The 15,685-nt window shown below is 49.4% G+C and overlaps 1 protein-coding gene across 1 annotated transcript; it reads right to left on the bottom strand.

Annotated features, from left to right (window-relative positions):
* Window positions 1-60: 60 nt before the first annotated feature.
* LOC130517620 (lipoxygenase homology domain-containing protein 1) lies at window positions 61-15,598 on the bottom strand. The gene is made up of 41 exons (XM_057019623.1): window positions 14,920-15,598; window positions 13,637-13,751; window positions 12,563-12,643; window positions 12,005-12,189; window positions 11,827-11,925; window positions 11,561-11,709; window positions 11,362-11,485; window positions 11,034-11,284; window positions 10,818-10,953; window positions 10,526-10,686; window positions 10,350-10,436; window positions 10,105-10,240; window positions 9,876-10,030; window positions 9,625-9,785; window positions 8,719-8,795; window positions 8,446-8,642; window positions 8,185-8,377; window positions 7,959-8,119; window positions 7,549-7,882; window positions 7,278-7,429; window positions 6,841-6,974; window positions 6,540-6,688; window positions 6,359-6,463; window positions 6,149-6,277; window positions 5,886-6,050; window positions 5,634-5,815; window positions 5,435-5,551; window positions 5,018-5,180; window positions 4,764-4,918; window positions 4,476-4,685; window positions 4,276-4,399; window positions 3,997-4,205; window positions 3,723-3,908; window positions 3,449-3,576; window positions 3,254-3,371; window positions 2,358-2,535; window positions 1,799-1,984; window positions 1,470-1,640; window positions 1,168-1,306; window positions 927-1,082; window positions 61-847 (listed from the first exon to the last, which is right to left on the bottom strand). Exons 1-41 carry the CDS (start codon window positions 15,596-15,598, stop codon window positions 367-369), a joined length of 7,218 nt encoding a protein of 2,405 aa, XP_056875603.1. The 3' UTR covers window positions 61-366.
* Window positions 15,599-15,685: the final 87 nt, after the last annotated feature.

The raw sequence follows: 15,685 nt of genomic DNA, 5'->3' as shown, positions 1-15,685 counted from the left end.
ATATTCATTTATATAACTGTTGAAGCTTTTCCTTCCATTATTAATCACAGTTCTCTCCCGTCTCTTTTGAAGAAACTTTATTCACTTTAATGTTTCCATTTCTGTTGCTGTTTCTGGTGAAAAAATGTAAATCTTTTACAAGAATTCAAGCGGCTATGCGAATCCTCCCTGATTTGATGTTTATAAAGAATGGCACATTCAGTTTTCTGACCAGTTTTATCACAAGTTTCAGTCTCATACGTGTTAAATATTAAATTACACTATAAAGAAAATTAAAAAAACCTGTAAAAATCCATCTCAGCGGCTGATGTTAAAGCTCTCTCTCCCTGAAATGTTCAGTTTTCATCAATAATAATTCTATATTCTTTAATATTTTGGGTAGAGGACCCTGGAAATGTGTCCGTCGGCCCTTTTGGTGTCCAACCACTTCCCCCCGAGGAAGATGGTCGTGACGCCGTTGGCCGTGTTGGTGACTTCCACCCGATCCAGCAGCCATCCCGGGTTCACGCCCGTGTTGTCGTGCTCCACCCGGACCTTCTGCAGCTCTCCCATGTCCAGCATTTCCAGCAGGAATCTGTCCGTCCGCCCGCGTTCGAAGAGGTTGCGAAACTTCTGCCGCAGCTGGCGCCGGCCCGAGTCCCCGTTGGAGCCGTAGACGGTGACGAAAACGTTGGCGTCCGTGCCCGCCCCCTTCTCGTCGCCCGTGATCACGATGATCTCGTACTTGACGGGCACCAGACTTCGGGCCTTGCTGGCGAAGCTCTCGATGGACTTTGTGCACTCAAACGTGAGGAACTGGTCTCTCTTCGGGGACAGAGGGATGCGGGCGTTGCAGCTGAACACGTACCTGGAGGTGGAGACACAGGAACCACAAAGAGCTGCTGTCTGTGTGGCCCAAAGAGCTGATTCAACCTCCAGCAGCTTACCTGTTTCCCAGTTCTTTCTCGGTGACGACGACCTCCTGCACGTGCCAGTAAACCTCGCCCTTCACTTTCTTGCCATCCTTGGGGGTGTGGCCCAGGCAAATACCAGCAATGTCCCCCAGATTCTTGAAGGAAAACTCAAATTTATCAACGCTGCCCCTAGAAAACAAGCACAAATTTAGTTTCCTATCGAATCATTTTGGACAAGGCCCGGGTGTCGTTCATGCCAAGGTCTCCATCTCACCGTAAGAACCTCTTTTTCTTTGAGGAGTTCTCCATCACAAGTTCTTTGGACTGGCCCTTCTTCCCCTCCAGGACAATCAAGGCATTTTCTTTGGTTTCCGCGTCGCTGGTGTCTCCAGTCGTGACACAAACTTCGTATTCTTTCAGACAGAGTAGAAACACATCAAATTCATCATCTCAGCCCTCTCAGGCGCCTCATTTTCTCCATTTTTATACAAATCTGGCAGCACTTTTATATGTTTTCTATGAAACCAGACCAACCAGAACTGGAATCTTGTGTTTTTTAACACATTCTGGACTTACTGGTCTTCTCGTCGAGGTCTAAGTAGTCATTGTTTGCACAAGCCAGTTCCCTCATTATCTGTCCATCATCATCATTCTTCGCCAGCCAGCGATCGCAGGGAAAACGAAAGGTTTTGTCCATGATCTCGTCCTTTACTTCAACATACTCTAAGTGCCATCCTGGAGCGATACCTTATTATAACAGGATCAGAATTAAAAGGAGACAGGAAACGTTGCAGGAACTGTTTTTGCAGCCTGTAGATGACTCAGTCATTTTTATACCCGTCTAATGGAACACATGCAGGTTAATCCTTCACAGAGCTAAAAAAAACATCATCTGAGTGGCTGACCTGTGTTATCGTGCCAGATGCGTACTTTGGAAAGCTCCCCCAGGCTGAGGATGTCCAGGAAGCGGAAGGTGTCCACCTGTTTGCGCTCAAACTTGTTGGACTTGTTGCACTCTTTCAGCGCCAGCGTCCCCGAGTCTCCATTTTCTCCAAAAACGATGATCCACACGTTTGCGTCAGTGCCGGCCCCTGAGGACACAGACAAGAAACGAACCGTATCCCGTAAACTTAGAGTAAATACAAAAAATTCAAACATTTTAAGAATGGAGCCACAAGAACAACAAAGTGCGTCAAATGCGTCAAAAATGATTCAACTGACATTTACAGTACTCAGGAAGGATGTAGTATTATTTATTTTGTTTGGGCACCAGTAAAATACCACATGAGGTAAAGAAACAGGAAACAGGAAGCATCCCACTATCCTTAAATAATCTCCTCAAGGAAAGCTGAGATGAAAGATCTAGAATGCATGGATCCACCCCTGGTCCTCTTCTTCCAGCCATGATGCAGCTTCTTATCTTTTATAGCTACAAATAAACTGCGCAGCGTGTCGAAAGCCTACCTGCATTATCGCTGGTCTTCACCTGGATAATGTACGTGGTGAGCTCCACCATCACCTCCTCGTCCACCACAGCAGCCATCTCACAGATCACCGTCCTCTTCGGCCCACGCGTCCTGGACAGCCACTCCTCATACGTGAACACGGACACCTCTTCTGAGCTCAGATTACGCATGATCACCTGGAAGCACAAAGGTCACTTTGTCACAGTTTAGTCCTTAAAAATGCACCAAAGGGCGATCTGGCGTTTCGGGCTCCAGCTGTCCTTCGCTTGGCGGAGGCGCCGTTGTGTCCGTTTCAATACACAGTTCGGGAAACCCAGAACGGCAGCACATCTGCTTGTCATGCTGAACACATAAAGCGCTGTGCCAGGTCAAGTCAAGGAGATGTTTGCAGCCGGTGCGTCGTGGGCGCAGACGGACAGGGCCTGGCATTGTTGCTGACTGCTCTGCTGCCCTGCAGCCATCTTGCTGTCTCCAGAGGAGAGGTTCGCAGAGGATAGGCGCCCCGTCTCATTAACGCCTTTGACCGGAGACATCAGACGGAGTTCTGAGGTGAGCGGCGATGTTATCCTCAGCGGGTCAAGGACTGAACCCAAACTTTCCCGGACTGAAAAGAGGCGGTGCTCGCACACAGTGCCAGAAATAACAGCGTGGCGAGGACTATTGGACGGCGTGCTCTCTCCAGGAAATCTAGTATGTGCCCCGTTTCGCTCTATGTGGTTGGACGAATCATCGGTCTTCCTCCAGAGACAGGTAGATGTGTGTGCACGTGTGAATGTGTGATCCAACACAGACGAGGAGCACGATGATTTGATGATCACCGATGATTACCGAACTTTGGCCTCAGCAACTCTATTTCTTTATTTATATGACATTTTTGCTGAGCAATGCGCTGACCTGGTCCAGAAACCAATCGGGTCGGCTGCCCGACCCGTCGATGCGAAGCCTTATTTTCCTCAGTGGGGCGATGTCATCGATCTCCATGTTGAAGGTGTCCTCCTGGCCTCGCTCAAACCTGTTTATGTGAGTCAAAACATTTAACACGGGTATATTCTGTGTCGATCTGATGCGCTGGTGCTGTCGACAGGCTACCTGTCTTCATTCTTCTGCAGCAGCATCTCCTCTGTGCTGCCGTTGGCCCCGAACACAGACATGTAGATCAGTGTGTCTGTGCCTGCGTTCTGCACATCCCCCGTTACCACGGTCACCTCATAAATGACCTGAAATGGAAACACCCAGGTTCACTTTTTCCCAAATTCCTCTGTATCTTTGCAACCCTTCAGTAGAGACCGTGCTGCCATGGTCTCAGCTTCAGTATGTTCATCTGCAGCATCACGTTTGGACCAGTTGGGCCATGTTTACACACCCTCTTGCAGATGGAAATGGCCTCCGCATCCAGCACATTAAACACCCTGGAAGTCAACCCGTCCCCTCGATCTTTGGCCAGCCAGCACTTGCAGGCAAAGACGTATTTGACCCCTTTGGTTGGCACGGCAACGGACAGCTCATCCACCAACCAGCAGCTCTCCGGAGTGGCCCCATCATGGCCGAGCTGCAGACGGGGAAAGAGGCAACTGTCACGCGGGTTTACGTGCACACGCAGGCGTCTACTGCGCGCCGTCCCCCTCCTCCGCTCTCACCTCAACCTTTTTAATCTCACCCACATCTGAACCGTGGGACTCAAACCTCTCCAGGGAGCCGGCCTCGAAGCCCTTCCTCCCATCCGGCGGGTCCAGCCATAACCTCTGCGTCTGCGTGTGATTGGCCCCGATTATGATCACATAGGCCCTGCTGGTGGTGCTGGCGTCCCGCTCCAGCCCGGTGCAGATGGTCATGTGGTACGGTATGACTGGAAGAAGGCAGGCCCTCGTTATTCACAGGGACCAGACTTGAAGAACACTCGTTTCGTTTTTTCTTACCCGGCAGCTCAACGTCTTCCTCTTTCTTCTTTTTGCTCTTTTTGTTCATGTTGCTGTCGATGCTCTTCACTGTCGGGGCCGAGTTCTTTTTATTGTTTAAGCTCTCTCGTACTCCTTCATAACCCTGAAATCCAGCAATTCAGGCTTTTGGCGTGTTTCTATAGGGATTTAGGTGCCTTACTGTATTTGTTTCATCCTACCTTGACGTAGAAGACTCTTTCGATGAGTCGGTCCTCCTTCTTCCTCGACAGCCAGCGTTCACATAAGAAGAGGAAGACTTCCTCCGAGTCTTCGTCGACGACCTCCACCTGGTCCAGGTACCAGTCAGCATGCATCATACTGTTGTCATGGCGGATCCTGATTTTGAAAACCTGTCCCAGGTCCACAGCCTCTATGGTGAACTTGTCCACCTGGACAGAGAAGACACAAGTTTTTATTGATGTGTTTTTGCGAGACAAAAATGGCAGCAGGGGCGGGCGCGTTCTTACGGAGCCTCGTTCAAACTTGTTGCTGTTTGTCTCAGACTTTCTCAGTTTCCTCTCCCCCGTGTCCCCTTGGTCCCCGTAAATGGTGAGGAAGACGTTGGCGTCGGTGCCGGCTCCATACACGTCACCCGTCATCACCGACACTTTGTAAGTGTGAGCTGCAGAGGAGGAGATGATCTCAGACACATTGTTTGGTACAATCTAGGATATAAAAGTGGGTTTGATGCCCCGTGAAGGAGAAGGGGAGGTGCACATACTCTCCAGGGCATCTTCCACCTCCACCTCAGTCACTTTCAGGTTTCCGTCACGTGACAGTTTCTCGATGATGATGTCAGACGGCATCAGCTCTCTCACCGTTTCTCCGTCGTCCTCTGACTTGGCGAGCCAACGCTCGCAGGGGAAGATGACCGTCTCTGACCCCTACAGAGAAGAGAGGAGAGATGAGACTGTGTCTGATTGTCAGAGCTGCACCACCCTCTTTTAGCTTGAGAGAGAACATCTCCCCCTGCTGACCAAGAGTGGCAATCGTCAGAGTTTTAAAGTGTTGCAAAGGCTACACAAAACAGTTTTTGCCTGAATTTTGAGTATTTTGAATGTTAAAATGCAGAGAACCTTCTGATATTGCCGATCCTTTCAGGACAGCTGATAAAGAACTGAGACTCTTCCTCCTCTACCTTTCCCTTCCTGAGCAGCCGTCTGATCTCCACTCTGTCCAGGTGCCAGCCCGGGTTCGTGCCGCGGTTGTCGTGGCCAATACGGATCTTCTCAATCACATCTCCCACATCTGCCAGCTGTGCACCAAACACAAGACATTGCCGTTCACACCTTCACCCGCAGTTTGACGCGTTTGTCGCCCCGTTACTGCTGCTGCACCTCCACAATGAACATGTCCTCAGCTCTTCTTTCAAAGTACATCCTCCTCTCCCTCTTGTTGACGCACAGAGACTTCTGCTGCGTGCACACTGCGTTTCGCCCGTACAGTACAATGAAGACGTCCGCATCCGTGCCAGCTCCAAAGACGTCGCTTGTGAAGACTTTAATTTCGTAGGGGACGACTGCAAAATGCATTAAAAGACCAGTTGTGCTCACACCAGTCGCCCTCCGGGCAGATGATCGTGCACTCACATGGGGTGTACAGCTCAGTCTGAAGGGCATTAGGGAAAAGGTCCCTGACAATGGCCCCATCATCCTCTCCTTTATCCAACCAGCGCCCACATGGGAAGTGTAGTTTTTGTCCAAGAGATGGAGCATCGATCTCCACCCAGTCCAGGAACCAGCCCGCAGATCCTCCTGTTAAACCAGTCCCCACAAATTACAAATCGCACACAGGATAATGAGTCTGCCTTATTTTGCTTTTTATTCTAGGCCTGCTGCCTCCCACCCTGTACCCGATTTGTCGTGTCCAATTCGGAGCTTCTTCAGCGGCCCGATGTCCACAGCTTCCACTGTGAACTCATCGGTCATACCCCGCTCAAACTTATTCTTGTGAGTCTTTGAGGCCTTCAGGTTAATAATCCCTAGAGATGGGTACATCGCAGAGCATTTATTTCATAGACACACGGACACAGGCGCAAATGCATGATGGGAGTGTGTTTGACCTGTATCATCCTTGGTGCCGTACAGGATCATAAAGACGTCAGCATCAGTACCTGCGTACTTTTTGTCCCCGGTTTTTATCCTCACCGTGTATGTGGTTGACATGGCTGGAACAAAGTAAAAAGCTTCATCTAAATATGTGTTCTAAAGCTCAGCAGCACAGAGGTCTGGTCTCTGATTCACCTTTCTGTTCCAGGCCAAGCGTCGCTTCGGAGTCTTCTTCATCATCGCCACCTTTCCTCATAAAGGCTTCATCCACAGGAACCAGCTCCCTGGCAAGCTGCCCATCGTCCTCGTCAATAGCGAGCCAGCGTTTACACGGGAAGAAATATCTAAACAAAGTACAGCCCTTAAATAGTATGGAATTAACACATACGTAGTACCATTTGTGAACACAGAGGGGCGCTCTAAGTCCTGTTTGATGAGCGCCTGACAGCAGCAGCAGTTATTTCATGCCTATACAGCACCGTGCACGGTGGCTTACGTCGTCTCGTCTTTGTCGTCGATGATTTCCACTCTATCCAAAAACCAGCCTGCACTGGCCTGGCTGTTGTCGTGCCGGATTCTGAGTTTCTTCAGGGCGCCCAGGTCGACTGCAGAGATACTGAAAACATCCTCCTGGATCGTGCAGATATAGAGTGGCCAGAAATGTCACGTCTAAAGTTAGCAGTGCACAGGAACCTCTTTAATTATGGATTTAATCAAGCTGCGAGGCTCGTTAGTATCCAGTAAAGAGGATCAGTGATAATCAAAACCATGTAGAGCTCACAGAGGTTTTGGAATAAAAAACAAACAAACGAACTAAAGATAGTAAAATGAACACTTGTGTTTCATATGTTGCAGCCAAGAAAACGTAATGTTAATGTTCAACAATGCTCAACAACATTTTGTTACCCACAAAAACAGTTCTTTCTCCTTTACCTGGCCTTTCTCGAACTTGTTGAGGTTGTTGGATTTCCTCAGGCGTCGCTCGCCCGTATCGCCAATCTCTCCGTAGACGGTGATGTAGACGTTGGCATCCGTCCCCGCCCCCCACATGGTCCCGGTAAACACGTGGACCTCATATGAGTTCACTATAAGGACAACACGTGGAGAGCGTGCACATTTACACAAGATCTCACCTCTTAAAACAACCCATCTACACACACGCACCCCCAGGCTACAATCACCCCCGCTCCTGGGCCTCTCTCACCCTCCAGGTCTTCGTTGTCCTCAGTCAGCAGCTCCACCACCATCTCCCCGTCTTCCTCGTCCCTCGCCAGCCAGCGGTTGCAAGGGAACGTGAATGTCTCCACCACTTCCCGGAGCTCCTCCACCACCTCCACGTCCTCTTCCTCATCTTTCTTCTTCTTCTTCTTGTCCTTCTTCTTGTCTTTCTTGGTGTCCTCCTTCTTCACCTCCACCTGCACCATTGCCGTCGTCAGTCTCTTGATGTCCACCGTGTCCAGGAACCAGCCATCTGCGATGCCCTTGCCGTCATGGCAGATGCGGATCTTGTAGAGCTTACCGACATCGTGAGCCTCGAGCTGTAGTTCCAGTTATGAAAGCAGGGGTCAAACCTAAATCTCTTTTGGGTCGGGACGACACGGGCGTTTTACAGACCTTGAATATCTCAGTCGTGCCACGTTCAAAGTTGTTGGAGCGACTTCTGAGGGCCAGAACTTCACTTTTTCCCTCCTCTCCATACAGCTGGCAGGAAACGTTGGCGTTGGTGCCAGCGGTCCGCACGTCGCCTGTTACCACGGTTACCTCGTAGTTTATCACTGTGGAAGAAGAGGACACTTTCACCGGCTGCCTGGTTGGAGTGGCCTCTAACATCGTCCATTACACTTCTCGATGTCCAGGATCTCGCTGGGATACAGCTCCACCTCCACTTTTCCATCAGCCTCATCTTTGCAGAGCCAGCGGTGGCTCGGGAACATGTACTGCATCCCGTGGACAGGGACCAAGATCTGCACGCTGTCCAGGAACCATCCAGCTCGCAACCCCTCGTTAGTGTGGCCAATCAGAAGACGACGGATCTGTAAGCAGGGAGGACTTATGAGGATGCAACAAAGAAAGGACACAGAGATAGACGCCCAAGGCTCACCTGCCCAATGTCAGAGGTCTCGATGGTGAAGATGTCAGTGCGTCCGGTCTCAAAGTAGTTCCTGAGGTCATTGTCGGAAACAGCGAGTGTCATCTTGTTGGTGTCGCCCTTCTCGCCATACAGCTTCACGAACACCCTGGAGTCCGAGCTGGCTCCGTTCACACTGCCTGTCTTGATCGCTATGTGGTAGCTGACATCTTGTCGATCAAAAACGGAGCGTTCATTGGGCTGGAAATATTAAAATGAAACGTTTTGGCTTTGATACACACTTACTGAAGAGACGCAGGCCGTCTCCTGCTGGCACTAATTCACGGACAATCTGTCCGTCGTCCTCGTTATGATCCAGCCACCTGCAGAAAAACCATCGCACTTCTCCGTGATTACTTAATTACTTTACAGTGTATAGTCCTTTTAAAACACTATCCTAATCGTTTATTTAAAAAAAGGAACATTTACAGGAATATTGAAAACGTCTTGGAAGAAATCCAGTCATTTCTACTTTTTCCTATCAATAAATCCGGCCTGGACAGTGGAAACACTACACGGGGCTCTACCTGTCTGGAGTCTTTCACAGACAAATGCTACCTATCTTAAGTTATATGTAAATTCCTCTATCAGCATAGCTTTTAATGCTCTAATCTCTGTGTACCTGTCTCGTAATCCCTGGTGTGTTTATTCCAAGCGATTCCTCCTCATTTGCCTCAACATTGCAGTGTTTTCTGTCTTCTTTCTTGCCATATTTTTAGTCTTTGTTCACCTCCCTCCCCATCTGTTATGCTTTTTATTATTACATTATTACATAACTACGTTTGGCTGCATTAAATCACTGTCAGAAAGCAACGCTCAGTAGTTAACTACATCATTATTGCAACTCCATAAATGTCTTTTTTCCCATGAAAAACCTCCCTAATGTGTAGATGTTAGACAAAACGTTATGTAGCATCCTGATGAGGGATTTTTTTGATTCTGGCATCCAGCTAGAGGTTCGTTTTAATCCATTTGACTAATTTTCCCTCCCGTTTCTCTTCACTCACGTCCTTCACGACCACATTTAAACCATATCTGTTCAAAAACACTTAATAGCGTCACTGATATGTGAGGATGCACACAGAAATAACCTGTAGTTTTATAGACGGGACAATTATTCCTTTCGATTTATAAAAACTACAGTTGCCTTGCCTAAAACAGGGGAACTCGATAGCCGAAGACTCGGGCTGGCCTTCCTCCCTGACCATCACTTTGTCAAGGAACCAGCCACAGCCTCCCCCCCGACCATCGTGACCAACACGCACCCTGCGTACCTGGCCCAGGGACACGGACTCAATGAGGAACTCGTCGTGCTGGAGGACAGAGGAAGAGAAAAAAGGGTCAAATGCGCACCTTTTTCTAGAATCAAGCTAATTTCCTGGGCTGATTGGGGATGACCTCACGTTGCCCTTTTCAAATTTGTTGACATTGTTCTTGCTCATAATCATGAGGCGCTCCCCCGTGTCCCCCAGGTCACCGATAACATTGAGGAAGACGCTGGCGTCGGTGCCGCCGCCGCTCACGTTGCCGGTGCAAATGGTGACGCGGTACTTTATCACTGAAACGGACAAAGGACGACAGATTCACGCGTGACTGCGCTCGAGCTGGGCGAGCTGACCGGACATTTCTCACAGGGCAGCGGCTCAGCGACGAGCGCTCCAGCAGCCGGAAGCTCTCGGATGATCTCATTGTCGTCTTCGTTCACATCCAGCCAGCGGCCGCACTGAAAGGAATATTTCTCCATCGTCAAGGTTTTCAGCAAAGTGACCTGCAGAGAGTCGTGTCACGCGCATGTCTTTACCTTCAGGAATTCCTACAGAGGCCATTTTAGTTGTAGTTAATGATCCAGCAGCGTAAATAAGTAATTGAACCCTCACCTTTGCTAAGTGCCAACCGGAGAAAGGGTGTCTCTTCTCATGCCAGATGCGCAGCTTCAGCAGTTTCCCCACATCTGGCATTTCTATCTACATCCGTCCCCACAGAGATGGACACCAGGACCAGCAGAGGTTAATGTCACTTCCTTGGTGCACTAATGTGCTGGATTTGGGCTCACCATGAATTTATCCAGCTGGGCCTGTTCAAAGCTGTCTGAGTTGTTCTCCAGTTTGATCTCGTCGGACTTGCCCTTCTCTCCGTAGATCTGCAGGAACACCTGAGCGTCCGTCCCTGCACCCTTCACATCTGACGTCCAGATCCACAGGGACCACGGATACTCTGCAGCACAAGAGCCCAAATGAAGGAACAAACAAGCATGCTTGCATTTGTCAGTACTTCTAAGACAGAACGACACACAAATAACTGTTTTAATAACTTTTAATAACAAATAACTGCCCAGGTCCACTCACTCTTCTGCTTTTTCTGCCTGAGGGAGACCATCTCGTACAGCTCTCTCTCGATCAGCCCGTCCCCTTCGTCCTCGTCCAGCCACATCCCACAAGGAAACGTCTGCTCGATGCCCGTGAAGGGACAGTACACGATCACCTGCGGGGGAAGGGGGGGTAGAAATGGGTGCATGATGGCTGATGCAGCGGGAGCCAACAACTTGCTCACGACCGTGGTACCTTTTCACAGTACCATCCGGCGCCGACCGCCCCATTGTCGTGCCCGATGGTGATCCTGCTAAGAGGGCTGATCAGCGCGCAGATCTCCACGTTGAAAATGTCGATGAGGCCCCGCTCGAACGCGCCGCCCTCTAGGAAGACTTTGCCGCTGTTCTTCAACCCCTTGTAGCCGTGCATGACCATGTGGATCTTGGAGTTGGTGCCGGCCCCCCTCACGTCTCCGGTCATCACTTGCACGTTGTAGATGATTCCTACAACCAGGAAAGTCACACAAACACTCCAGGAAACTCTGCCAACAAGATGGTTGCCAGCGTGAAGTGCTCCTCACCCATCGGTTGCACGGATCCAACCAGGATGTCTCGCTGTATTTTACCATCGTCCTCGTCCATGGCGAACCAGCGGTTCACCGGGAACTCATACACTTCTTTATTCCCCATGTCATCAATCACCACCTGCAGAGAAATTAACGCCATTCGTTTTAAATGCACGTCTGCGTGCGTGGAAATCCCGTGCACGTCCAAACGCACCTTATCCAGGAACCATCCGGCTGAGGAGCCTCTGTTGTTGTGGCCGATGGTGATTTTCCGCAGCCTCCCCAAGTTTGGCGACTCGATGGTGAACTTGTCCTCCGAACCCCGTTCGAAGTTGTCCTTGTCGCTGTCCAGACGTCTTTCCCCTTTCACAGCGCAGATCAGACGCACACAGCAGGAAAAAAGCTTCAGTAACAGCAGATGATCAGAAACAGAGCTTTGGACCACAAAGGAACCCCCCCCCCTCACACACACACACACACCCGTGTCGCCGTACTCGCCGAACACGTTGAGGAAAACGTCAGCATCGGTTCCGCTTCCCTTCATGTCGGCGGTGAACACGCTCACAATGTATTTATTTACTGCAAAAATCGGAAACAAACACTTTGATTTTGGGCATTTTCCACTTCCACTTTCTTTGCTCCGATTCGCTCTGGCTACATTTCGGGACGTCCATGGGGTTCAAGCTGCCCAGCAGGTCTCTGACATACAGGTTGTCCCCCTCCTCCCGACTCATCCAGTTGTTGCAGGCGAAATAGAAGCGCAGGTGAGGCCGGTTCATGTCGGTCACCACCACCCTGTCCAGGAACCAGCTGGCATTCATCCCCGTGTTGTCGTGCTCGATCCTGCGGGGACGACAGAGGCCCAGATTTCTGTCTCCAGTCTTAACAAACAGCTGCAGGGTCAGATTTTCCCATTTCATTCAGCATCTGTTTTAATCTCACAGCAACAGATGGGCGCTAAGCTCCTGACACTGGATCAAACACTTGATGCAGGTTTTGGGATCTTCTCTCTAAGCTGCTCTCATCCAATTTGAGGTGCAAATGAAGCGTAAGCTGTGACGCTGTCAGCAACAATTCTGTGCGTTGTGGTTATACGCACATAAAAAGGCAGCATTTCTAAACTGCACGTCTCAGTGACGGTGCAGAGCAGTGCTCATTTCAGTGTGGTTCTGGGTGTTTGTTTGCATCTGAGATTTGTCAGTTTGCTGTGCAGTACCTCAGTTTTTTCAGAGGCCCCACATTGTGTGTTTTGATGCGAAACACGTCCGTCTTGTTCTTCTCAAATGCAGTTCTGCTCCTGAAAGTCGAGGGGACACGGCAGGTGTGAGAGGGGCAGAGAATTGGTGGGTGAGCATTATATTCTTTTCCTTCCCTTGTTTCTGATCTACTGCGAAAATGCAGGCCCGCACACAGCAGCGCCTTCCCCTGCATCACCTGTAGGGGGCGCTCGACAGGTTAAGAAGCCAAACCCGTGCAAACTTTGGAATTCATGCAATCTAAATTAGGTGGAATCACACTGAATTTCCAAAGAGCTGACAACTCCAAGGTGTCCCAACTGTTCAATAAGGTTGCAATTACCTGTATCATACTGGTGTTTTACCAGTCGTCTCACGATACAGGCAGGACCGCCCAGTGGAGTAAGTAGGAACTCCTGGATCTTTCAAGATTGAAAACAGGATAGCCTTCCTTTAGCTGGGCAGCACTATGGGACAGTAACTCATCTTCTCCTCGACCCGACCTGTCGATCAGTGTGTGGGGATAAAAGGGGGCCCTCCTCCGATAACACCCCCCCGAGAGCCATTCGATCATCAGACAATGACATGGTGGTCTTCTCTCATTTACCCATGAATGGAGACGAAGACCAGCCATGTCACACAGTTCCTCCTTACTCCAGATATTCCGTGTCCGTTACTTTAGGACTGTATAAAAGAGACATTCCCGAGAATACACACACGCTTTCTCCCAGAAAAAGGGGAGAGAAGTTTTCTGGTTCATATCATTATACTGTATTTAATATCATCATCTGCGTGCAAGATTCTACTTTTGAATCCCGATTAAGCAGGAATGATCTCTCATACAGTGGTATAGGCACAACCCAACCCAACACTAGCAGTTATTCCTAAACTTGATTTGGTAGATGGGGAAATACCTCTTTTCTGTGCTGAAGGATCAGGGAGGAATAAAAACAGATCAAATGTTACAGGTGGCATTTAAACAGTGCGAATAACCGTATTTATTGAATGGATGAGACTGGTAGACGACATGTCTAATGTGAAATTATGCTTCTTACTTGCTGGCCAAGTGAATCTTGGGGGTGACGCCGAACTCCCCAAAAAGGGTGACAAACACGTTTGCGTCCGTCCCAGCTCCCTTCACGTCACCGGTGACCGTGACCACCTCGTAAACTGGGGAAGAGGCGAGAGACACTCAGACAATTTCTGAATTTTGTTCAGCAGATTGGAGACGGGCGGTGAGCGACGGCCTCAAAACATCGCGGCGTCGCGTTTCAATGCGGCCATTGTTGCCGGGGAATTCAATGCGGCAAATCTGCCGCGATTCCACGTCTAGACCGAAGCGTCGGCCAAACATCTCTCATGTTTCACAGCTGCATCTCACTGTTAGCCAGAGAGTGCTGCTGTCGAGTGGTTTAGATGTAAGCACCTCAGCTGTTTAGTGGTTTTAAAAAATCAGCTCTTCGATCCTTCTTGTCTACCAGACTGTTGCTGCTGTGATGTCGCCCTGCACACCTCTTGTCTGAATACCTCAGTCATCTGCTTTTGCATCCTGACCTTCTCTCCGTGACTCTGGGTCAAAGTTTCCGAATAAAGGAGACGCGAGTGGGCAGAAAAGACACCAAAAATTATCCACGTGAAGGAAAGGAGACACAAATCTGACTTGATAACCGTGAGCCGATCGGGTTAGGGGGAAACAGAGGGCTGATAGCATCAGACAGGCGCTTGATAAACTTCCGGCGCTTCCAGAGACCTGGACCAGAGGCCAGGGAAGGATTCATGCATCTGGGAAATGTTGCTTCTGTCTTTTGATCCATTTGGATCACTGTTCATGTGGCCTAAGGCTGCTTCTGCCAGTACAGTAGATCTAAATTGAGTTTTAAAAGCCTGGACAGGAATAGACCATTTAAAATCAAATATACAGCGACCCAAGCAGGACACATAACTCAAACGTAATCACGCATTAAAGAGGAACAAATGTAATTTACCTGCAGTCCGAACAAAGTTTCAGAGCTGGACTGGGCCCAGACCACAACACATTATCAGTTATGAAGTAGAGACAAAGTTGAATGATTACATTGATGTGATATTTGAAGCGTCCCAACCAAGATTTCAGCTAAAGTTTTAGGTTAAATGAAGGTTTCCAGGCACCTGGAGGTTCCCTCAGCCCCTCAGCCTGGGCCCACCAGCAACAGCTCTAGTCTACCTGGGTTTGGCTGAGCTCAAAGCCAGAGGGACCCCCGGCCCACTACGTAAGCCTGTAGGCCAGATTAGAGTCCACCTCAACACACAAATGATGTGAAAATGAAACCCTAACGAAAGCTTTGTCTCTTCTTCTCACCTTTCTTTTTGAAGTACTCATCCTCGTACCCATCAGATGAATCTGTGTGATACTCCAACAGCTCCTTCTGGTACAGAGCTCCATAGTCCACCTGCTTATTTTTGGATTTTTTCCCCTTTTTCTTTTTGTCTTCATCGCTGTCTGCCGATCCCTTCTTTGCCTTCTTCTTCTTCTTCTTCTTGGAGTCTTCCTCCTCCTGCGCCTCGGTCAAGGGCTCCTCGTCATCATCTTCATTGTGAGACTTCTTCTTCTTGGCATCTTTCGACCTCTTATCCTTGGATCCCATCTCCTCCTCCTTGGTTGGGCTCTCCTCAGAAGTCCTCTTCTTCTTGTTCTTTCTCTTTTCCTCCTTTGCTTCCTTGCTTCCTTCCCTCGTCAACTCCTCCTTTTTGGAATCCCCGGTCAGGTCATTGTTATTTTGCTCGTCCTCTCGGCTTTTGTTGTTGCCATCTGGTTTCTTTTTCTTCTTTTTCTCTTTTGCTTTCTCACCCTCTTTCTTGTCTTTCCCCTCCCGCTCCTCGGTGCGTTTGGGTTTCTTCTGACTCTTCTCTCCTTTTGCGGCGTCCCCGGGGGTCACGGCACCGCCGCTCTCCTCTAACTTTGGCTCTGTTTCTCCTACTTCGTCATCAACCTCTTCAGTTTCCTCTGAAGCTGCGGATTTCTTCTGTTTAGACGGCATCTTTTATTTATCTGCTTCCCCAGCCTTTAGTTTCGTAATCGCTGCCTTCGGTTTCTAATCGTGTAAGACAACTCATCTGACCCTGCG

This window comes from Takifugu flavidus, chromosome 20 (genome assembly GCF_003711565.1).
Source record: "Takifugu flavidus isolate HTHZ2018 chromosome 20, ASM371156v2, whole genome shotgun sequence".
NCBI lineage: Eukaryota > Metazoa > Chordata > Actinopteri > Tetraodontiformes > Tetraodontidae > Takifugu > Takifugu flavidus.
This window is presented reverse-complemented; position numbering and strand designations above follow the sequence as displayed.